Raw genomic sequence first — 26,245 nt, 5'->3', positions numbered from 1 at the left:
ACATGAAGATGAATCATGGGGTTGGCAAAATCTGGCTGTGAGGATTTCTTTTCTATAACAAGCACGGAAAAGCTGATCTGGGTGGATTGGAGGACCAATTAAATCTAAATACAGGGAAAACCTGGAAAGAACCTGCCAGAGGCCGACCATGAGAGAAAGATGATTTGTGTCTAATGAATTGTTTGGTTTGGCCATATTCTGGATCTTTGACATACCTTGAGACTTTGTAATTTGCAGATTTTGAGATGTAAAATATATCACCAAATCTTTTATTCTTCTATTCAAATTCCTTGCCTGGATATTTCCAAGAGTTAGAGACACTTTTGAATAAAAAGACAGAAAAACAAAATCCACAATATGGACTATGTAGGAATAAAAAAAGAAAAAATAGCCACAAGCTTCAATCATTACATACCATACCTAACAGTGGGGATGAGATGCTTTTACACGTGATAATCTTTATTTCATGTAGACTAACCTAGAGTGTTTGTTAAACTTTTATCTTGGTCTAATCTGACCAAAGCAAATGGTTTTAATACGATTTGACAAATTTTATTAAATTTGTGTTTGTAAGAGCAAAATTTTTTTAGTTTTTTTTTTGGGATGGCAACTTGCTTTGATGTACAGTAGATGACATCTAATAGTCTCTATGACCCTAAAGCAGGGATCATGGATTAGCGGACCGTGGTCCTGATCCAGACCCAGCTTGATTTAAAACAATTATAAATTACCACATGTTGTCTGACGACAGTGTCTAAACGTCACTTGTGCCACTTCTCCTGTTACCCTGAAATCCCACATCCTCCATCTCCGCTGTACCTGTTCCTCCCGTATTGCTGCGCTCCAACTTATCCTCGGAGCTCGAGGAGAGCATGCATGATATTATCATTAAATTTGTAGGAGCAAAACATGCAGAAATGAACACTTAATTTAGTATGACATATAAAATAATCCCAATCAGCATCCAGCATCTGTGCGGTTTCTGATGGAGATGAGAAATCTGCTTCCTGGTATGTTGAAGTACCAATAGTTTGCATCCAATCTTTGAAATAAACAGTGTTAGTTTTCTGAAATATATACAAATTATGCTTTAATTTGTAGTTACCAGTCTATTATTACTATATTTTAATTTGACAAATCGGATCTCCTCGCTGTTCTTTTTCCTGTTTGGTGCGATTGAAAGAGCGGATCCTGACCTGATCAGACCGGAGCGGAACCTGCACATTTTGAGTATGTGTGGCTCAACCTGCTTCTGTGAAGCAGGATTTTCCACCATGAAAATAATCAAAAATAAATATGTATCCAGGCTCAGGAATGAGCGCCTAGATATGTGCTTGAGAATGGCTTTGTCCCCATTCAAACCCAGGTTTAAAGCCTTGCAGGGCAGCCTAAAGCCCACTGCTCTCATTAAGACAGAAAAAAGAAAAATAAATAAATAAACAGTCAGTTCAGGTGTTTTATAAAATAGGTGAAACAGGCAATCGTCTATTTACCTAACTGAAAGATTGTTGTTTTCTTCTTCAAAAAACACTTTAGATTTTAAAATGGAAAAATTTTCTATTTTCATTTATTTAAAAATTTGATGTTTAACATGGATGCATAAACACCTAATTTTATTTCAGTGTTAAATTCTGTTTAAAGTAAGAGATTATATTTAAAAATGTCTCGGGACCTTTACTGGTTGATGATTTTCTTTATTCGGACCCTGCTGAATTTTTAATTGGTTACCCCTGCCCTAAAGTGACCCTAGGACTCTCCCCTTGCAACTGTTATAAAGATTATTCTATCCATTTTACCATCCTAATATTTACTAAAAATTATTGTCACCACAGCAAAAAAACAAGCCTGATATAAATACTGACGGGAACTCAATTAACCTAAACCCATTATTTTTTAGAGACATCTGTTCTTTTTAAAACACTTGTCATTTTGTGATTATATAGGTCTCAGACATTTGGAATGAGTCATTTTTGTTTGATAAGTTATATCATCAGATTTATGACTTGTGAGAGTTTTAAGAAACATTATCTTAAAAGCTCAATTCTGTCTCTCTGATTTACTTTATTGTTTCTGAATTGTTCGAAAATGGGTTAGACATATGATAAATTTCACAAAAGGCTATCTAAGGAGTTGGGGGGAAAAAACTCAACTTAAAGTTGGAAATAAGGCTGTTTGGATGAAAATATAAATGAGGTTATGCCCTATGAAGTGTGCTCAGTTTGAATTGTATGCAATGATTTCAACATGGTTATTTCTAAGCATACAAAGAGAAATATCTTGCATTGTGTATTCTGTTTTTCTACCCTGTTGTTGCATGTGCATATGAGGATGCACAATGAAACTTTTGTGAATTTTATTATTCTAGTTAGCATACATTACACAAACCCTCTTTTTCTCTTGTCTTTTAGGATGCTGGCAGTGCCGAGCTATACCATTGACAAGAAATCAAGATCAAAATCTGCTGGAATATGAGGAATGTCGTTTCTATCTCAAATCCACTTTGGAAGGATTTTTGACCTTTCCATCAACCATCGGCACTGTTGAAAAAACTCACTCTTTGGCACGTCTCATCTGCCAGTCAGATGTGCTATCAATCAAAGGCAGAATAACAGGCGGGAGGCTAAAATTTCCCTAACTTTGCTCACATATAATCTCTAGATGCTGTCCCTGTTCATCAATACCTCATTACACTGTGCAGAACTTCGAGTGATTTAAAATCCTATCTTTGATATAGCAAGAGGCAGTTGCATATTTAAAGACAGCAACATAGACAGGGTGTTCTACAGAAACCATAATCAAAAGATCAGCAATGTTTTGGCCTATATTACTCACCCTTCAGGCTGTGTGCACCGTTGTGTCACATGCTATGCAACATTACCCTGCAGCCTGGGGACACTATGACGTGTGCAAGTCCCAGATCTATACTGAGGAGGGCCTTGCATGGGACTACATGGCCTGTCAGCCAGAAGCCACCGACATGACAAAGTACCTGCGAGTGGCCCTTGACCCCTCAAACATCACGTGTGGAGATCCGCCCGAGACGTACTGCGCATTGGTAAGTCGTAGCCTCGCTTGTCCCCTGATGGAGACAAATGAGGGTGTAGGCAGGATCACACAGCATATTGGGTCATGGATACAAAGCAGAGCTTGTGAGGCCATCAAGGCAGAGATTAATGTGCATAAACCCAGTGAGCAACAGAAGACAAGTTCTAACTACAGCTGAAACATGCACTTGAAAATGTTTCCTCATGAGTAAACACAGATATTAAAGATGAATTTAGATAGATTGATTGGCATTTGTACAAATCATAGGACCTTTTTATATAAAAGCAAGTACATCAGTATAAATCAATAAATGTTTTTTAAAAAACAATATGGAAGAATGCATTAAGCTCTAAACTCATAATGTTTTTACATAACTGCTGATATAAAGATAAATACCAATCACTTTTCTGAGATAAAATGCATTTTGTTTAATATTGCTTAAGGATTTCAATACATTTTGCTAAATTAAAATAAAAGTCTGCCAAATGTCAACGTAGCCCAAGCTGTTTTTTCTTGACAACCATTCGTTGAATGGTGACATGAGTCTAAACTGTCTTTAATAGTCAGATTATTGAGGGGCCAAAGAAGATTACCACACTGTTTAGGCGAACTTGCACACTGGAACAATACTAGTTTTAGTGACCTCTGATTAGCGTAAGCGGCTTTCATTACCACTAGAGTGATAGCAATCTCACTTTATTTAGCATTATGATTACCAGACAGTTTCAGGTAGAGTTTGATGTAAGCCATTCTGGCCTGCGTCTCTCTAATGCCATGTTTCTCACTATAGTGGTCCACATCAGGGAATATTCTTGCAAGCTTTTCAAAAGCCTATGTATCACTTTAAACTGTATCAAAAAGCATGTCTGGAAAATGAGGAAGGACAGTGGATTCTAGGAGGAGCAATATCCTGCTCTTCATCTGACAGTAATTTTTAACTTTTTCTTAAATATCTTAAATTGAAGGGGCAGCAACTATCTAAGATTATTGTTGATCCAATGCCATTTTTTGGCCCCAAAACCGACACCTGATACCTGCCTATGCAGCACCCGGGACTGTGCAGCACCCAGTGTGGGGTTAAGGGTCTTGCTCAGGGAGCCAGAGTATCAGTCCGTGGGAGTGGGGCTTGAACTCAGAACCTCTGAAATACAAGCACAATGCCCTAACCACTAGGCAACACTCTCCTATAAAAATAAAATAAAACATAAAATGAAACATTGTCCATATAATGTGAAGCAGTGTTAGTTAGGCCATCATGTGAGATACCTTGTACACTATTGTTAACTCTAAAAGCAAAGGCAAGAGTCCCTATTGCTAGAATGAAAAGCAATTTTTTGAGTCCACACCTGTGCAAACTCCAAGCCATTTCTCTGTCCTGTAATTACCTGACATAGAATAAAGCTGTTACTTTTTCACTTCTGTTTTATAGTCCTTTTTAAATGGTTTTACCCAGTTTGAGTTAAGAGCAGTAAAGAACTTGCTCCCAGGTAAAGAACCCGTAGGGAAGTTCTGAGGTGCAGCTGCCTTCAAGGGGACCTAACTTCCATATTTAACAGTTCTACTGTGAAAAGAAAAATACTCAGATGAGATACTGCTGGTATAAACCACTAAACTCTATTTATTCACTGGATTGCTGGTAGCCCGTTGGTAGTATGGGGTTGAAATAAAGCCACCAGCTGCCATATTTCCCTAGTTAGACCGGTCTCAATGTTAACAACATGTGCACTACAGCATCGAACAACGATGATTTTGTCATTTTCCGGCAGGCGTAAGCCTTTTTAAACAAAGATAAATTCATCATTTTGACACACACATGGTGTTTCATAGCACAAGTAGATTACTTTAAATCATAATAGAAAAATAGGCACATCTCATTGGATAGTCAGTATGAAGCCTATAAAACATATAACATAACATATTATACAAGGTCATCACAACAAAATTCATGTGTTAATGGAGGATAATAATACACATGTGCCAAAAGTTCTAAATTGATGATTTAGATGTAATAGACATGTATTTATTTAATTGTTATGGTAATAACATATTACATGTAATTTTAAGATTTCAAATCAAGACTGAATTACAAGTACATGTCTGTTAATGCTAAAGTATTTTCCTATTTGCTAATTGTGCATGAATGATGCCCTATAATTTTATGCTGTGCCTGTGCATTAGCATTTAACACTAGGACTCCCAGAATTCTGATACTACTAGAACTCCCACAGGCTGTCAAATTTTTTGCAATGGAATGCATGAAAAGTTATGATGTCTTCAATTAAAATGGTTATAGTGTGCGATATGAACCCATTGTGAATATGCATAATTCTAATATATATATTTAAAGGCTGTATTGTATGCTATTATTATTTGTGGTTTAAATTTGTATTAAAAATAGACTAGTGTTATCCTACATTCTGTACTATAGGATACATCGGCGTATATATGGATTTTCTCGGTTAGCACATCCACTGAGTGTGAAATAACCTGTGAAATGTCTTCCCAGACACAGCAAACTGCTTGTTTTTGCAGCCAAATGCTGCACACGTAGGTATGCTTATTACACATCTCCATGGGATTGGGGAGTACCAATATGGCGGCAGTTTTTTTGGGCTATCAGCAATCCAGTGAATAGATAGAGATAAGTGGTATAAACTCAGACATCTTGATCAGTGTAAATGAGCTTGACAAGTTAAATTAAGTTAGGGCCTATACCAAAACAGCTCAGGGTATTCCACCCAACTTGGTTGAATGCATTTTCAGCATCAAGCAATATTGCCGTCTCTGGGCGTGAAGTGTTAGATGTAATGTAAACGATAATGAAAAGTTCTCTCAAGTTAAGTAAGAATGTCTGATGGAGACAAACCTAGTCAGATACTACAAGATATGTAAGGAGGGATATATCATATATAATATATATATAATTTAGGATAAAAGTCTCTGAAGCAGTGATTAATGACTTGAGGAGCCATCAGGTAACATGATTTGTGAAAAAATAAGGAAAGTTGCTTTCACTAGCCAATAGATTAGAAAGTTTATACCCATATTCAAAGAACTTACTCTGTGATTTAAGAATCCCCTATGCTTATTTGGTAGTTAATAGATTAATTTTAGTTTATAAGCTTACTTTCTTCCTAAAAAAAATCAGGGGTCTAAGAACCAGATGTGAATTAGTCCAGAGCCTTAATCTCTGAGGAAAATTCTTCAATATACCTACACTTGAACACAGTGAGAAGTAATCTGTGCCCTGAGATATGCTATAAGTGTTTCCCAGAGAGTTGAGGCTGAGAAGCCAATTCAAACATTGGTTTATTCTAGACTTTAGTTTTCAAATCATCCAAAATGATAAATCATGTTCTTTACACTTCCAAATTTTTCAAGACTGCATGAAATCTGTTACTTGTGCTTATAAAAATCTGAAAAATACAGACTCTAAAAAAAATCCACTCAAACTTCAACATTTTGTATGTTCAAATTTTGTATTAGTATCCTTTAATTCACATATTTTCCCATGATTAATAAGACTGCCCTTTTCCCACATCTGATGTACCGTATTTTATTTTTTCTGAGTGCTGTAAAACCGACAATGATTTATACAAGTTGATATGATAATATGGTAACATTAATTTGATGAAAATATTTTTTACTTTACTTTACTTAGCAGAAACCATTAAAAAAAATCCACAAGGACATGTTGTTTTTGTAACTCCCCAGAAGTGTGAGCACACTTACACACAATGGTAGTGCAAGGGTAACTTTATCATTTGCCTAATCAGTCAGTGTTGTTTTGGCCCATACAAGCCATTATCGACAGTTCATTCCCGGGCTTGGTTTGTTTGGAAACACACTTAAAGTAAGCTTAAAGAGCCCATAGGCTTTTGTGACTCATTAAAAGCTGTGTGCCTGCCTACTGAGAGCTGTAGTAAGTAAACATTTAACAATTAAGATGGACTTTCTTAAAAGTGTATATTTTTTTATTTATGCTTTGCCAGATGGCAGTGAGACATTTAATGCCACTATAGGATAAAAGACGACGTTAGTCTGGTGTATCAATGTGTGATATTCTTCAGAGCCTTGTGTCAAAACAAGCTGTGTAACCTTTATCATCCCAGTAAGTCCCTCTAAATATTCAACATTAACGCTAAACAAGAAGCAGGATGAACAAAACAAAGATGAAGATGACTGCAAAGTTTAAAAAAAAAAACAATACCTCATGCTTCAATATACAAATTATTCAAAGCATTCAGGGTAATTGTTCCTTTATTTGGAAATTTTAAGTATTTGTAAAAGCATTGTTGTGTACATGTAAAATATATCTTCATTGAAAATTTGAGTAATTAATAAAATAATCTTTGAAGGGATTTGAAGGGATGTTTGTTACAAACAAAAAAACAGGGGCTAGTTAACATTGAAGTGAAAAGAAACAGTCAATTTGTATTCACCCTTGTTTAATCCTATACCACAAAGTTAAAAAGCATAATTTGAAGCATCATACTCTTAAAATGCTTTTCATGCAGACATTGGGAAGTTAATTATGGAATAATAAAACTGTAGGTTGAGCAAAAATACACAGCAGGGCAGCTTTGGAAAAAAATTAATGCAGGCAAGAGAAAATGTACCTTTCAGTCAAAAAAAACAACTCTAAACACAACCAGTGATATGAAGGCATAAAAGCATCAACACATAACGAAGTTTTACAATATTCCAGATAAATTAAAACTAATCTAGCTGGAATTAAAAGCTAATTTTAGATTAGTCAAAATATTGAAAATTGCTATTCAAACACACAGCCTTTTCTAACAGCATAGGCAGAAATTGTTTGTCTCTTTGCGTAGAGGCAAACTTGAATTCGGCTTGAACAAAATGACTGTTGAACAGAGATTTTAAGACCAGGAGTCCACTTCACAAAACAGGTTTAACAAACTCAGACCCATTTCCCCAATGAGGAAGTAACTCACGACGGCTGCTGTGAGTTACTTTAATAAACTCTGAGTATGTATACCAAAGTGATTATCCATGGAGCTCCGATTCAGCGAGTCACTGTGACATCAGGAAACAGGAAGTGCCAATTTAACATCAGTGGAATTAGAGATTTTTAAGGCAGGAATGAAAAAAACATGCAGACTGTATATAAAAGACAGAGAAGCAGCTTTAAAGTTGCAAAAGAAAGGAAGATGGCAAAGGAGAAGATTGCAGTCCTCTATGACAGGGAAATGTTTTGACATGTATTAAAAGAACTCTCATATCTGTTGTTCAATTTATAGATCATTAAATTCTGATTATTGTTGGTCAAAATCATTTTCCTTGTCAGAAAATGGAATACCAAAAGATAGATTTTTTGCAGATGAAACTGAAAACCAGAAAGTTAAAAAAAAAAACAAATGTGGAAAAGAAAAAAATGAGAAATACATAGTCAAACTAATACATATCAAAACAGCCAAAACCTGTTGTAGTCACGATAACATTATGGGGAAAATTACTTTGGATCATTCTTTAAATGCGGTGCGCTTCATAAACTTAAAAAAAAAAAAAGTTAAAAATCCCAAATTTTTAAACTTTAAGATTTACTCTTGAAAACAAGACTGTCATGCTCAGTATGAAAAAAATGTGTACAAGTTTAAAAGTAATATAATTTTCACAGTGTCATTAGGAAGAAAACTATAGAGGACCAACTCTGCCATATTTAAAAATAAAAACTGAAATAAATAAATGGTCAATAAATAAATAAAGATACAATTAATTGTCCCCAAAAATACAATAAACAAATAAATGTAGGTAAAAATTTTATTAGTCAGTGAGACATAAATGTATAAATCTCTTTTAATTAGCTTCTTTATTTATTCTCCTTTGTAATAATTACCTTATTTGTTTATGGTCCATTATAATCCTCAACTTTATTTATTTATTACTTATTTTTTAAGTGTTTATTTATGTGCATGGGATAATATTTTTGTCTGTTTTTAATTCTTCCTTTGTATTTTTTACCCTATTTATTTGTTCAATGCTATTTATTTCTGCCTGTTGTTTTTAAGTTTCTGTTTGCATTTCTGCCTTGATTACTGCTTCGCACACTCTTGGCATTCTCTTGATGAGCTTCGAGAGGTAGTCACCTGAAATGGTCTTCCAACAGTCTTGAAGGAGTTACCAGAGATGCTTTAAATAATATCAGCAAAAATACAAATAAACAAAGCTCTCAAGTGGCTTTTAGTTGGCTTTAGAAAAAAGCTGTTTTAATTTAGTCCTAGAAGCATTGTTTGTCATCCTCCCTTACCTCCAACACAGACTGTCTGGCCACCATCAGTACTTTGTCTGCATGGATAGATTTAGAAGGAAGTACCACTAAATCCAACCAATTTCAAGACGCATCTCTGGATAAACCAAAGTGACTCTTATTTTTTTCTTTTTTTTTTTAGCACTTCCTTGGCTTTTCCAAAAAATGTATGGTACTCCAAAGGTGATTCGAAAGTTGTGAACAGATACTATTGTAGCAGTCTGTGATGTTTCACCTGTGCTTACTGCTCTTATTGTAATTGTATGCCGACAGCAAGTTCTTGACAGGGAAAGTCATGTCATGCAATGATTTGCTAAATGTTAAAAAATCATCCCCCCCACCAAATATATTCAATACCAGAATGTTATGCAATACCTTTATATACATCAGGAAATTAGTGCAGCATAACTGCTGGGATGGTGATGTCATCTGCTGAAACTGAACATTATTCTTTCTTAAAAATCTAATCTGCACAAATGCTATTTTTACCTGCACAGTTCAAGTAAATATTCAAGTAAGTATAAAAAGTAGATGATTTTTATTCAATTTGGAGCTCAATGGAGGGCATAGTTGACCTCTGGATCACCTTAAAATTAATCTTTAATATCCCAGAAACAGCAATAGCTCACACAGTTATAATGGTAATTGCATTTTATTAATCTCACACTGTTGAAATCACCTTGGTGAGCAGTGGGCTGCCACTGTGCAGCGCCCAGGGAGCAGTGTTGGGTTAAGGGTCTTGCTCAGGCACCCACAGTGGCAGTCTGTGGGAGTGGGGCTTCAACTCAGAACCTCTGGGGGCCAAGCACAATGCCCTAACCACTAGGCCACGACTCCCCCATGATCTTTTATTTATATGACACACATCTGCAGACTAAATCAGGAAATAAAACAACGGGATTAGTTCTAAGGAGAGCGGAGACAGAGGACACATTGGGTTAACTGAACAAAGCCTGCCCCCGACCAGGTTAGCTTTGGGGAGAATGTTACTACGATAATAGAGACAGAGGTTGAGAAAACCTTCTTTGTTAAATGTACTCCAGTATATACACAACTAGATAGCTATATATAGAAGAACTATATGAAATTTCTTCTTGCAGGTTTTTGTTGTAAAGTATCCTTTGCATAAAAACCAGTGGCAACCACAAGCTGTTATCTTCTGACAGAATCACAAAGACTACTGGTTGATACAGAGAGAGGTAGATGGGAAAGACCACATTTGCATATTCTGTAATGAGAACTGTATTGTGCAGTAGCACCATATTCTTCTTGAATGTGCCAATATAACAGTCGTTAAGTCAAGACAGATAGGATACCTATCCAGATATTACCCTTCCCCACCACAAAGTGCTTAAATCATATATTGACTTTGATTACTCTTGAATATAATGTTGGGTTTTGTTAAAAAAAATATTCCCACTGTGCGTCACTCTAGCTGCTACTTTTTCATTTTATTTATGTTTTCGTTAGAGTCCATGTTATATGGTCACAAGAAATAGATCAACATGTGGGGGCTTAATACTTGAATGACTTGGAAACAAAATATTTTGTGAATATGCTCCAAAAGAATTTACATTTGTGTTGTATCACATTTCAAACTAGAGTGACTCCCACAGAGAAAAACGACAATTATAACGCCTTATTAACATTAAGAAAATAATTTGTCTTGAGCAATCAAACCCTGGCAAAAGTTGTCAATGCTAAATGTAGTTCTGCTTAACGAGATACATCTACTGTAAGTTAGAGACATTTATCCACCCTGAAGTCTGACACTGGTGGTGGAATGGAGGCTAGAGAATGAGCTAGCCTGGGGGAGTCCAGCAAGAGGAAGGTGGGGAAGGGCCAGATGGATTCTGTTGAGCAGGAAGCAAGGATGTCCTGGGCATTGATTGGCTTATATGAAGCCATAGAGCTGTGTTAACAAACTAGAGCAGAGGCTCATGATTAGGAGATTGGTTGCAGGTGAGAGCCTTCAAGATTGAGTTTACACCATGGCTTCATGTGTCCTACTACTGTGTGTGTGTGTGTGTGCATCTTGTATAATTCTGGGTTGGCAGAGGACTGGTGAGTGGAAGATTGTAGATTTAGAAAATGTATATTTTTTCAGAACCTAACAACATAACCAGAAGATTTAAAGAAATGCATTTCAAAAGAATCTGGAAAGTAATAGAAAGGTCAAAATTAAAATTGTGTCAAGGCCAATTTATACAATGGGCATTACAGGCACGGGCCACGGGGGCTATGCAGCCTTATTCATATATGGCAAGCAATAACCAATAATACATGCTATTGCTGATACTAAGAAAGACACAAAAAAAACCTGTATGATTTTTCAGGCCCAATTGTGGTAACCATGGTTACCTGCATGTGTCCCTTCCTCTACCCCGTTTATGAATAAGCAGGCACTGACCAACCTGTGAGAGTAAAGGCAGGCTGGAAGGAGAGAATCAGTGAGAATAAAAGTAGTTTTTGTTTCAAACAGAAGCGAAAAAGGGAGAGAGAGAAGGATGTGTGTTTTATTTTGAAACCTGCCATCAATAGACATCTGTGCCATCAACAGAAACTTGCAAGCTGACCCAGTAGGAACATGTCTTGCAGGCCAATGACTGGATGTAATCAACTGTTTTTCCTCACGAAACTTACAGTATTGTCTCTGTAAAAAGGCCTCGAGATGACGTGTTGGCACTATATAAATAAACTGAAATGAAATTTAATTGAAGTTCTTCTATTCTTATTCTTTATTTTGACACTGAGCAACAAAAAAGCCTCGAGCAGAGATGTTCTGCAGTCTTAGAACAGTGCTCTGGCTCTCCCATGAAAAGAAAAAAAAAGCATTAGGATTTGGGTATCTCAAGGATATTCTTTGTTGTCTGGATCTTAAATTTTGTGCATGTTGAATAGCATGACTGTTACCAACTGTTGTGGATAGAACTAATTACAAGGGAGCAACACAGAGTAACTTAAATATAAAACATACACACATGCTTAAAGCTACAGTGTGTAATAATTACAGGGATATACAGTCAGAAATGTAATATACATAACTATGTTATTTATCATCATCTACGAGCTCAGCCTCTTAACCTTAATATTTGCATTAGTATTCGTTATTTATAATTACATAGGAGCGGGTCTCCCAGCCATGGAGGCAGACATCTTTGCACTACGGCAGCGCAGAGCCAACAAACTAATGAAGCAGCTCACCAAAACGTCACAACGATGTAGAAAAAATAACGGGTATATTTATTATCTTACAGTAAGTCTACATGAAATCTATACCCTACACAGACTAATGAAATACTATCTGTAAAATTATCTATGTAAACAAACCTCATCACTTGAGAAGGTAGGTGATGCGGACGTCGTGGAAGACATTTTGTCCCGTAACGCTCGCCGTACGGTTGGGGGGGAGAAACGGTGGGGGGGAGATGTTCATGTTGCTGCGGTCTGCAGTCTGGACGTTAGATGTCGCTGAAAATTACACACTTAAGCTTTAAATATAACAAAAAATGCAAAGGAAACCAATTACCAACAAAACACAATGGCAGAAATAACTGAACACTCAAAAAGAAACAAACAGAAGTCCACAAAGGGCAGAATCATGACACCTACTATTCGAAACCTAGTTGCTTGTGATGGTCACTTAGTCTAGATGACATTGTGGCTCAACATTTATTTCCTACATCAGTTGCTACCCCCAAATTATGTGAATCTACCCAATGAGGTGGGAGGATACTGCACTCCCCCTTCCTAACTTACAACCGGAATTGCTGAATTTTCTGTGCCTAGCTGTATTACAGCTCTGCATTTTAACTACAGTTGCTGTCCAGTAGTCAGACCAGTTGTTCATCTGTCATAGTAGAAGGGACACCATATAGGCACTCTCAGAGCAATGTCTGGGACACTGGGTCATTTATAAAATTGGCATACAGATCTTTGGTGCAACTTCACCCCTAGGATTATGACTACATCCTGGATGGTGTTGAGGGGTATACAGTACTTGTGCAGGAGCAGGAGCATCATAAGCAACTCCAAGCACATTCACATAGATCTACCATCACAGCATTAGCTTTGAGTCAATACTTGCCGTTGGCCATCTTAACTCTGGCTTTTACTTCTTAAGATGAACTTGAGGTCCCGCGTTACATAACACTGCTGTTATACATCGTTCACTGTGTTCACTGCCACCTAGAGTCAAGAAGAAATAATTTGAGTGGAATATGCACTCAGACTGCACTGTGGCTTTTGGTTGTTCTTAAAATTTTGGGTGGCTTTTTTAAAAAAACATTTATTTTTAAAGTCAATGTCCCCGTATGGTATGAAAACAAAGCTGTGTGTGCACATAAGAAATCTGACTACCCTTTTCATTGCCTACTAATGGTGGTCAGAGGGCTCTTGTGTACTGCAGCCTAACTTCTGTGAGTTAGCCCCAAGGCAGCTCTGGCTACATTGTAGCTTGCCACTATCAGTGTGTGAGATGGGTGAATCATTAAATGTAGAGCAGAGCACTTTGTAGAGCTTTCCTGACTTGAAAAATTATTATATATGTAACAATTTTAGGGAAGTGGCTCCAGTAGGTATAGCTAAAATACTTAAAAGAACCCTGAAGTTCTCAGGCCTCTGGTAGAGAACATGAGCTTGTGACAAAGAATATATATATATATATATATATATATATATATATATATATATATATATATATATATATATATATTCTTTGTCATCTTTTTTCTGACATTTTGTCTTTTTTTTTAGAAATCCTGCAGTGTAGGAATTGAAATATCTGTTAATTCCAAAAAGGTAAAAAAACAATCCACTGGTCTTTGTTTCCAAGTTTGATTTCAAACTCAGGGCCTTGTTCCAGACTGAGGGACGGATGGAACATGAGACCGATAGACGGATTGGTGCAGCATTGGCAGTGATGCGGTCGCTGTATCGGACTGTCGTGGTAAGGAGGAAACTGAGTTGGCGGGGGGGCAAAGCTCTCGATTTACCGATCGATCTACATTCCCACCCTCACCTGTGGTCATGAGATCTGGGTAATGACCGAAAGGACAAGATTGTGAATACAAGCGGCCAAAATGAGCTTCTGTCGCAGGGTGGCTGGGAGCAGCCTTTGAGATCGGGATTGGAGCTCAGTTATCCGGGAGGAGCTCAAAGTAAAGTCGTTGCTCATCCACGTCAAAAGGAGCCAGCTGAGGTGGCTCGGGCATCTGTTCTAGATGCCTCCTGGTTGCCTCCCTCGGGAGTTGTTCCAGGCTTGTTCTATTGGGAGGAGGCCTTGTGGAAGGCCCAGGACACGCTGGAGGGACTCTGGGCTGGCCTGGTGTCAACTCAGGGTCCCCCCAGAGCAGCTGGAGGAGCTGTGTGGGGTTTGGGATATCTGGGCATCTCTGCTAAGATTGCTGCCTCCACGACCTGGCCCCAGATAAAGTGGAAGAAAATGGACTGATGGATGGAATGTAGGAAAGAACATTTTCAATTCTATCCAATGAAAATAAGCTAAAATTAGTAAAATATGGCAATAGCTGTAGAGTAATCCAGCCATGGATTTGAGGTTATCATTGACCCAATGATTAGGAACACAGCACTCCGGACTGGCTTAAATGGATGCTGCTTGTTTGATCTGTTTGTTCACTTGGCTGGCAGACAGGCACCAGTGACCTTATCCATTGGTGCTCCCTCAGAGTTTGTCGGGGATGAGAAAAGCATGCAAATGAGCTCTTTCAGCCGATCACTAAGTTGCCTACAATTTTGAGTCTGGTCTAATCAGTTTGGCCAGAAGCTCATTTGCCTTTTAGAGACCGGTCAAAGAAATGTAGGTGGCTGCTACCCCCACCAACTGTGCTTTGGATTAGTGTTCTCATTGTTCTCATATCTGCTGACTGTCTATTTTTTTGTTTTGTTTTATAAACTGACAATAAACAATCTTTAGAAAACAAAAAATATTCCATTTATGTCCTAAACCTCTATTTTCACAGTACATACCCCCCCCCAAAAAACAAACAAACAAACAACAACAACAAATAAATAAATAAACAATATAATACATAAATACATGAAAAAATAAATTGGTGGGGGCACATGGCTCAATCAAATGTAATACTAAGGCATTTTATAAGACAGCAGAACCAGATCCCCTGCTCTGTATTTCGTTCCTTGTTCTCATCTTTTTATGTTACTTATTAAATTCTCAAGGTACTAATCTTCTGGTCTTTTGTTTCCTGGCTCCTGGGGATGCTAACTTCTGGATCTCATTCTTTTAGTTCTGTGCTATAAGTTTGTGATTTCATTCATCTTCATCATGAGAATACATATAATTTTGGGAAACATAAGAGTAAACAGAGGGACAGGTACAGGTAAATTTACAAGGGGTGGGAGGAGGAAAAGGAGAGTGAAGATTATTTGATAGCGGATTTTCTATGATTATTATCCAAATCAACACCTCCCATTTCGATGATATGGATGCTAGCTGTGGGTCCACTTCAGTCTATGATATATAACTTTTGAACTGAAAGTGTTTGCTGTTAAACAGGATGTTTTCCGTTGTTGTGAGTTAAGCACAAGTACCCTATTTCAAGGGGGCCACAACTCTTTTGCAACAATAAAAAGCTTGTAGCTCACTAACTGTAAGACTGACACAAAGTTATATGTCCAGATCTTCATATGAAAGTCTTCTACTAGACTATCTACTTTATTCTAATATCCACCATCTATATTGGTTATTTAAATAATAATAATAATAATAATCATAATAATAATAATAATAATAATAATAATAATAATAATAATAATAATAATAATAATAATAATAATAATAATAATAATAATATTTTATATTACAGACCAAGACAAAATACCAGCTTTGGTTTTGTATAAGCCCAGCGTTGTATTTCCCATACCGTATGTGTTGTGTGCATGGCTTGTAAGCTGCAATTATGACTTTTAGATAGAAAGAAATAGAATATAAATCCCTTTATTGTCCCACAACGGGGAAATTGTGGTGTTATAACAACAAAAGATTATAGCAAAAGTACTCACACAAATGTGGGCCTTAAAAAGTATGTTCTTTTCGTTCCTCATTCTTCCAGTCTTTCATAGAGGTAAGGAAGATGTGGCGTATTCGTAACATTAATTAATATCAAGTCATTTTATAGTTTCAGACGTTCCTTTACAAAATAAGAAAAGAAAATTATCTATAATTATCCATCCATTTCAGAACTATAGTGTACTATCATTGGTTTGTAACATACAATCCAAGTTAAATACACAGTTGTTTATGGTTGTAATTTGACATGTCTTGGAAAAACCCAAGGAACACAGATGGTTGCAATGCACACCAAGAAAATTAAAGCATAAAGAAGCATTACGCACTGAACTTTATGTGCTGGCTTAAGATAAATGGACACCAGGATGGCAAAGTTGAAGAGAGATGTTCTGCATCAAGAAAGTAAAAAGCTTAGTGTTTGCTTTTTCATTGTTTTTTTTTAAATGAAGAACTTAAGTAATTATTCAAAAAATTTTACTTGCTCAATTACTTTTTGACCAATAAACATGACTGTAACATCTTAGGTATAGTATGGGAAAATATTTCTTATCTGCAGTGCTGAAGTTACACACTACTGTATTTAAAACGCCAAAATGTGCATTTTTATACTTTCTATTTAAATGTAAAACATTATCATTTTAATGCACGTAAATGAAATTGATATTTAAATATTCATAATTAGTAATAGTGCTATTAGACACACATGAATTACCGTTTGCAAAAAGGTTATCCAATTATTTCCCCTCATAATTCCCTGCTGAATTATATTTAAAATGAGACATTTCTATCCAATTTGTATCCTCCTGTATCACAGTTGATCTGAATGAATAAATAAAAGCATCAATGAATGAATCACTGAATTAATTAACTGGAGTACAAATTCAAGCATTATTTTCTAATTTGTTTTCCTTGACTCACTGACAAATTGACTTACGTCATTGAATGTGCTGTGTAAACATTACTAAGACGGATTACGCAATAATGTTTATGCCAGATACTCTGGTTATAACCAAGTAAATTCCTATAATTATTCTAAACTTGACTCACTTGTCTGAAAATGGATTTAAAAAGTTGTCTGTTCACTCCAAATGTTCCAACTGAGAGAGCCCTTCCAACATGCTCCAAGATGACACATTACTGGCCATCTGTGTAAACAACTCATCTCTGATGATTATGAGTCTATGTGAACTTTCAGTTGTTTGTATTACACTACACTAAAAATAGACAACTAAAATTAGCACATTTTCAATAAACACTTCAACACCTATCTTGGATTGGTGTTAAAATTCTTTCAGGAAAACTGAGACAAAGTTTGGTTGCCTCCAGTTTAAGCCTGTTTTGTGGATGCTATGACCAAGATGACTGAGTATTCTTAAGCTTTCAAAAGCTTTTACCCTACAGTTATACACTACTTTATATTGGTGATAAAGTCGCAATAATCTGGTTGTAACATTTCAAAGTATTGAAAAGTTTAACAGATATTATTAATAATTTTGCGAGGCCATGCTATCTTTCACAGATTTCTACCTTAACCCAGGTTGACAATCTATATGTTGACCTTTGTGTTTAGCTCATGCTGCTGAAATGTCAAACAGGTCAGAGGTTAAATGCGGAACTGTCATTGCCCCTCTTTGATCTCTGCACCCTTTCCTGCTGCTAGGATATTCACTCATCCATGTATTTGTTTGGAGACAGAGAACAGTTGGAGCATTTAACTTGCCATCACCTCTGTGCCCTTGACTCTGTTGTGAACTGGCCCTGCCCAGCACATCATTACCGCACCACTGCGTATCAAGACAGCAAGATGACATGCAACATGTCCCCTGACTCTAGGAAGAGGGGGGATTCATCATTTATTCTTTCACTTACTGCCACCTTCTTTGTCTCTTGGCTTTTTAATTTCCCACTCTCTTGTTTTCTGCCAGCTGATGGTGCATAATATCCAAGTGTTGTTCGAATATGTTGAGGTTCCCTCCTCTATGAGCTGAGCATTTGACAGATAAAGATATGCCTGCATTTCTTTTCTGGGATCTGTGACAGGTTAATTCTCTAAAGGTTGTAAATACGAAGAAAGGAATTATGCATGCTCATATAACAGAAAGAGATAAGCTCTGCCTTTAAGGAAAGATTAACATTCAACATGTTTACTACTGAGATACAATTCAGGTTATTAAAAAGAGTTTTACTTTCTAAGGCAAGCTTTAGTAATCATTTTCCTTTCTCAGCATGAAATATGATGTTGTCCACTAATCTTCTAAAGTGTTTATTACTTACAGCACAAATAAAATAATAACACAACATTGCACAAGTGCATGTTTAAGTGTTTTACTTATTACAGACTGAAATTGAAAAAGATTACTAGCTATAATAATACTTGTACTTTAGTCATACGCCAAAAAATATTTTAACATCAGCATACTAAGATTTAAAGCTGTTTTTAATTTAAGCATAAATTTTATCTTTGATATTGGTGAAATGGGTGTTTTACAATAAATTGATATTCTATGCACATCCTGGGGGATGCCATCTCTTGCTATCAAAATAACTTTCTAACTGTGATACAGTAGCAGCCATTCAAAATTTCCCCACTTTCCTTGATAGGCCCTTGGCTGGTACTTAGCTGGTCCCCTACAATTCCTTCTTAAGCATTTGTATTTGTACTAAAATACTCTAAATATGTAGACATTAAGATCTTAAGAGAAGTGTCATCTCCTGATCAGAGCCTGTAATTGAGTGAAAGGGTAGAGTCAGAGTAAAAAAATATCCAAGAGGGGGTCACTCCGGTGGCTGGAAATTTGAAGGGATTATGCTTAGAGTTAGAGGGAAGTGGGCTGCCATTTGGTTGGCATTTGACTGCAAAGGGCCATTTTAAAAAGGCTGCTACTGTATGTTGTTTCGTGAAATCATGCTGAAATGGCTGTTGGGACAACAAATAAACATATATATAGAGCTCAAATCGTGGTCAGACTGTTAACTCACACACATCCACTGAATAAATTCACAACTTTGATTCAAAATATAAGGATTTACTAACAAAAATAATTTAACTTTAAGTCAAATCTATTTCAGAACTTTTTACCATGTGGCTTGAAGATCTCCACACAGTCGCGTAGCAAGCAGTGAAATAGAAGGTCTGGAAATGAAACTAAAATAAATGGTCCCTGCTACAGTGTGAAATCAATGAATAACGTCCACCAATCATAGAACACGGTCCGTTGTACACTATTGGTTCCTGGCACGTCAGTTATGGTCGTCTGCTTGTTATGCTATGTTCACACCTAAAACAGCAAGAGCAGCAAAAACGCAATTGCCGCTTCATTTTTGATGCTTGTACAAGTTTAGTTCTGCTCTACCTGCACAGTGGAAAAAGTGGGTCTGATGCGTGTTGGGCAGAGCTACACTTTCCTTTCTTTGCCTTTAACAATGGCAGCTATATTTGCTGTGATCAGTGGGAAAAAAGTTTAAAGCTATTTTGAAATGAGAAAGTCCACCTGAAAACATCATCAGTACAGTCAGTTCATCCAGATTACCATCCTGCCTTCAAATATTATTTCTGTCGGAGCCACTCAGACTCCCGTACACCGGCGGTGCACTGTCACAAGGAATCCCATTCAACAGCATTCTCTGGCCCACATTTTAAATTATTTTAGGCATTAATAAACTGTTTCAGAGGAGTGATCATAGTGATCTGCATCATCAGCGATGTCTGTCTCCCTGCCAGCTCCCAGATCAGCGACGTGCTGCTTCAGCTGCTCAGACGCGGTGCTCCTGCTGCTCTAGACAGGCTCCAGGACCTCTTGACAGACAGCATGTGCATTCACATGTTTTGAAGGCATGGTTTCGAGGGTTAATCTGAAGGGAGAGGCATGGTTGTGTATGTTAAAAAAATATAGCTTGCTGGAACCGTTTTTCCAGGATCTGCTACAGCACCTTTAACTTTGATGAATAATTAATCTAATATCCAAAACGCTGACAGCAAGTTAGACTTAGACAGATTTTATTTGTCATTTTGTTTACACAAGTGTAAAAAAAAAAAAGGACATTTCATTTGGAAAAGCTCTCTGGACAATTTCATCTTTTTAAAACTGGTGCCTTGAAAAATAGTTTTGAAAAAAAAAAAAAAAATATATATATATATATATCAAAACAGTAATATAAACATATCCAGTTTACAGTTCTAACTTTTTTTTATATAATCATAAAATATAATAAATATAATACAATACAATACAATACTGTTGTGGAATCTGCTGGACCTGCATCAGATGCTTCAAAGCTTCTTCCCAGAGGGCAGCAGGGAGAAATGTCTTTTATGGAGGGAAGAGGAGCCCCAATGATCTTCTCTGCTGTTCTCACCACTCTCCTCCATTTCTTGTGAGACAGCTGGTCAGAATGCTCTCTATGGTGCTTCTGTAGAATTTGGTGAGGATGGGTGGGGGCAGGTGATCTCTCCTCATCCTCAGCAAGAAGTAAATATGCTTTTGTGCCCTTTTGACCAGTGAGGTGGTGTTTACATTCCAGGTGAGGGTGTCTGTGATGTGCACCCCCAGGAATTTGGTGCTGTTGACCACCTCTAGAGCTGAGCTGTTGATGACCAGTGGAGCGTGGTTAGGACGGTTTTTCCTGAAGTCCAAGAGGATCTCCTTCGTCTTCTCCAGTTTCAGGATCAGGCTGTTTTCTCTGCACCAGTCTACCAGCTGCTCCACCTCCGCTCTGTAGTCCAGGTTGTTGTCGTCTCTGATGAGGCCCACCACTGTGGTGTTGTCTGCAAACTTCACAATGCGATTGCTGGTGAACCTGGGGATACAGTCATGAGTCATCAGGGTGAACAGCAGGGTGCTCAGGACGCAGCCCTGAGGGAAGCCTGTGATTAGAATGATAAGTTATTACTCACACCAAAACATAACATAAATTAAACACTTGTCAGATAGTACAATATTCTCTTCCACTGTTCATTTTTTACGTTATTCTTTTAGGGAAAACATGTGACCCCTCAAATGGTAAAATTAGGACCTTTTCTGTTAAGAGCAGTGGTTTAGGAATGTATATTTTAAGCTTTTTGGCTTTCAGTCAATCTTCTGTTGTTTGCCTTGCCCTATATCGCTCCTTTATATTAGTAGCTACTCTTTCTTGAGTATAATGTTCTTTTTTTCCTCATAAGCCCTGATCAGAGATTTTACTTATTTGGTGTGAAGAATGGTGCACACACTTTATCCATGGTAGTAGCATCATTGAATCTGTGTCTGACCTGATGGTCGCTCAAAAAAGTTGTAAATGGGTATGAGTGTAAATACTGGCAAGATACCGTATCTTACCTCTGTCGGCATCAGCAGTTTTTTTGTCTCTTACCCCCTATTTGTTTTTATGATACCAACAGTCCAATGGGGAAACTACCAAGATATTTTTTCTGAGTAGATATAGTGTAATATAGTTTTAAATACAATATCTATCTTAAAGGGCAACACCATCTTTTTTTTTTTTTTTTTTTTTTACATTGGCCCCTTTAATATATGTTATTACATCATGTTCTAGTCACCCATATTAGCTTTGTGTCATTTAGAGCTGTTCATTATCAATAGCCTAGTAAACTAGCCCCACCCGCCAGCGGCCAAAATCATTTTTGCCTGCGAGTTTGGTCTAGCCTTGAATCAATGCCCCAGGCCCTAGAACTGGCGGGCTAATCACAACGCAGACATGTGTTTTGAATTTCTTGACAATGGAGCACTCCTTTGAAAGTTAAATTCTGTTGAACAACAGTTAAAAGCTGTTGTTCAATAAAAGTACTTTTTAAGATTTGAGAATATTATTTTTATTTATTTTATTTATTTGAATCGGGACAAAGCACATTAATAAAGATCAGTATAAAAAAAAAATGTAAATATGCCGGATTATAGCTACAAAGCTAGTTTTCATCCGTAGTCCCTAGGCAGGCACATACATAAGAAAGAACATATAATATACAACAAAAGCATCACATATTATACTTTAAAGCGTCACTAAATGGCCCATTTACCAATTTAATGTTTAATTTAAAAAAACAATTTCCGTAGTTGAGAGCACCACGTCAACCAGCGGACCTCCGAAGATAACAGCATCCAGGGCTAACCATAGCTCTGGATGCCAGCAGCCCTCCCTCGACATAGTCGTGTGTGAAAGACCGCTGGCTAAGATGGCAGTTTTTCTGTTTTATTTGGCAAAATGTTCATTTGATTTTTGTTTATCTGACTGTGTCCATCATTATTACCCCACAAAATGAAAAAAGTAATAATTTATTGTTATCTAGAGACTATTAATAACAAGAAGTGAAATGCAGCTCTAGACTAGCCAGGGATGTGGTGACGTCACAAGTACGCTTCTGTTCTAATTGATCCATATTTATGCTGCACGCTCCCTTTCTCACAAAGTCCATACTTTCCTGTGTTCTTCTCAAGAACATATCTGGCGAGAACACGAGTCCGTACTCGCGTTCTAGTGAATTGAGAAATGGCCGAGCTTTGGAATCAGTTTTGGAAGGATTAGACTTGGGGTTTTCGTTGAAACGTGAGCAGGAAGAGGCTCTACGCGCATTTTTTTCTAAGAAGAACATATTCGCAGTTTTACTGACTGGCTGTTTGTTTACACTCCCCCATCAGCTTTCTGTCGCGCTCATCAGTCAGTCAGTTGCGCACATTGGTCATTGGTCAGAGCGTTGGCCAATAGGCTCAGACATGGTTTGAAAAACAACGGGTTGTTCTCATCAACAATCTTCTGATGTCTCATTCTTTGGGGCCAAACTAAATTACACATTAATCTCACATTTAGTCTGGTTTATCAGGCTACATTATAATGATAAAAAGGAAAGATTACTTGCATTGAAATTCCCAAACAAATCCAGATCTAATCAAAAAGGGTTAAAATGATTGGCTAATACTAGATTTTTCTTTATTTATTTTTAATCATGCGCTTAGTAAAAGGGGAAAGACATATCAAAGAAAATATATTGTAAGATGACAGGCAACTGTTGCAACCCACCTACCCTTAGGAAACCTGGCCATCATGCTGTCAGGCCACATTGATTTCTGAGAAAGAGTGAAAGATTCTGTGTTTTAGAAGGGAGAGAAGCCAAAGAGGTTGGGATGAAAACACAGCAGAGGAAGAATGTTCATTGCTTTAGGGGGTGATGGTGTGATTTTATCATTCTCAGTGAATGGGTGACATTTCAGCAATGCTTTATTTCTCACTTTGGCATTTCAAATTAATAAAAAGTCTCTAATAACTATGCAGATTGAAAAGATGGAGGATGAGTTGACACACTGTGAGCTGCTGCATTGACGAACAATACAGCAATTTCTTCCTCATGCTCTCTTGTTTTTTTCTTTCGCTCTCTCAATTTCATACCAGTTTCTGTCAATTTATATGAGGTGACCCATGCATGTCAAGCAGCTCTGAACTGAGTGGGTGTCCTCTGATTTTCTTCTGAAAGACAATGTGTCCAGAATCAGCGAAGCATTTTTGTGATTCAAATACATCTAAATGAAACTAACAAGTCAAAATCAATATCACATTTATTGAAAGTTTTCTCTTTAGCGTGTAGTTAGAAAGAATATATATGTGATTAGATGGATTATGCTTAGATTTTAATTTAGTTTTTAACTATAGGGTCAAGATGTAATGAAACTGAAAAAAGAAATAAATCTGTACCAAAGCTTGGCACAAACATCTGAAAAAATAAATATCAAAGATTTTAAAAAGAATGCAGCCAGAAGAATGCTGGTACACAGTGGAGCTCCAGGAAGAAGATCTATAGCAAAATTATATGGATGGTGAGGGTGGAGTGAGGAAGTCTTTATCTTGTTAAATACCTGTTTCAGGTCCATGTACTCCTAAGTAACATTGCTGAGATCTTGGGAGTCAATGAAGGGCTCGCACTCCAGTTAAATTTGGCCAGGAACGGCTGCTTGAAAGCAAGAAGAGAGGCACTCTGGGGACCAAGTTACTGTCTCCCTAGCTCTCCAACTGATATGAGGGTTATTTATCCTGAGCCAGTCGGGGCCTATAATCAAAGTGGGTTGAGAAGAAGAGAAAATAAATGATATTTTCCTATGATGGTTGCCAGAAAAAAACAAGTTTTTAAGGCTTCGTTTGATCTGTGCTACTAGGGAGACCACTACCATCTAGAACAGTAACATTAAGGAGCCTATCTAGTTGTATCATCTCGCACACGTATGGAGGCAGTCTCTAGATGGAATTGTGGACTGACCAGTTAAAGATTACTCAAAACCAGTCACTCAGTTTTATGGAGTTGTTGTTAAAATAAAGGGTGGTTGGAAGGAGGGCTCAAGGATAATAACCAGTACCACCCCCCTAAACCTCCTCCCCACACTGAGGAAGTAGCTATAAACCATAGATGACTGAAAAGCTGGATTTACTTAGAATAATAGGATAAAGGCAAATACAGTATTACATATCATATCTTTTAATAATTTTTAGTAAAACTACTTTTTCTTTAATAAAACTAACAAAAATCTATATTTGATTAAATTTGAAGCCTAGCTAGAATTACCCACACTCATACCTTTAGGAACAACCCACTTTACTACTTTTGTGCTGTGTTGTTCTGGAAATGCTTATATTTAACTCAGGTAAGGTAAGTGACATTTACAATAGATCATATTTAGACGTATGATCGAGGACAGCTGTATACTCAGTAAAATTAAAGGCTCTCACATCAGAGTTCTTCCTCTTTTAAACATGGACACCTACATTGCAAGTTTTTAGTGCAGGATATTTTATCAGCCACATAATAATTTGATGCTCCAATATACAATTGTTTATACAGTGAATCCTGTGAAACCATCCTAAGAAGCTTGCAAGAGCTTGACTAAAGACAACTGAAACTTCTCCTAAACTGCAATTAAAAGGAGTTTGCAAAGGAAAAAAAAATGTTCACTTTCACGTCCCAATGCTGACATTTTATTGCAATTTTATGACATTTGTTATTTGATGCTGGCAGAAAAGGAAATCTAATCCTATATGCAAGCATCCCTAAATAAATTATGTCAGTTAAAAAAAAAGAATACCAAGATGAACAGATGACAACAACAAACAAAAGATCTTTGATTCAGGGCTACATGCATGAAGAAAGAAATTTCATGCACATAATTAAGTGCATATACTAATGAAAGCTCAGCACTCCCTTTCTTAATAAATGAGTGTTAAATTTACCCCAGTGGAGTTCTGCCACATGGGACAGATAATGAGGCCAGGTGTTAATTAATGTGGAGTGCGTTTCCTCTCATTTGCTGACGCCCTGTGAATCCAAATCAAGGCTAGGGCCTTGCATCTTGGTGCGTTCGAACTGCCAAGTGATGCACTTCAAAAGGCCAGACAGGCTGTGCTGCAGCCCTCAAAGGGAGTGCTTTGGTGAATGTTGTGTTGCAAAGGGCAGAGTGTTTGGCATGAGGCAAACTGAAATGTGAATGCTTTAAGTAATTTGTCTTTTCTCTTTGATCAAACATCAGTTTATTTTAAATATCCGCATTTTAAATATCTGCTTACAGAAATTACATCAACCCCTCTGATAAAGGCCTGACCTTTGCATGTATTTCAGTTTTTCTATATTCAGTCTCCAGCACTACACTCATAATCAGTACATTTTAGTCTAACAATAAATAGATACTATATGTTTCTTTTTTAGGTTACTTCATATTTTATGACAGAAATTTCTAATCTTTTACTTCTGACATGAACTTTATCATTACTACACCTATGTTAATTAAAACAATGCAGTTACTTTGAGACTGCATTGTTGTTAAATATGAATAAAGTGCATTAAATTTAAATTATTCCATTAAGTTTATGAGACAGCGATTTAGTTCATACAGTATTTACTGGGTAATTGC

The 26,245-nt window shown here is 36.9% G+C and overlaps 1 protein-coding gene across 2 annotated transcripts in view; it reads left to right on the top strand.

Moving 5' to 3' along the window:
* LOC119787176 (netrin-G1-like) overlaps positions 1–26,245 on the top strand; it is an 88,330-nt gene that overhangs the window by 4,970 nt on the left and 57,115 nt on the right. For both annotated transcript variants that reach the window (XM_038290833.1, XM_038290832.1), the window contains exon 2: positions 2,409–3,055. In XM_038290833.1, the coding sequence (XP_038146761.1) occupies positions 2,810–3,055 (246 nt within the window). In that variant the 5' untranslated portion in view covers positions 2,409–2,809. The remainder of the gene's footprint in view (positions 1–2,408; positions 3,056–26,245) is intronic.

The sequence above is a fragment of the Cyprinodon tularosa genome, unplaced genomic scaffold (genome assembly GCF_016077235.1).
Source record: "Cyprinodon tularosa strain WSP-4 unplaced genomic scaffold, ASM1607723v1 ctg29, whole genome shotgun sequence".
Lineage (NCBI taxonomy): Eukaryota > Metazoa > Chordata > Actinopteri > Cyprinodontiformes > Cyprinodontidae > Cyprinodon > Cyprinodon tularosa.
The sequence above is the reverse complement of the archived record's forward strand: the minus strand, read 5'-3'. Positions and strand labels throughout refer to the sequence as shown.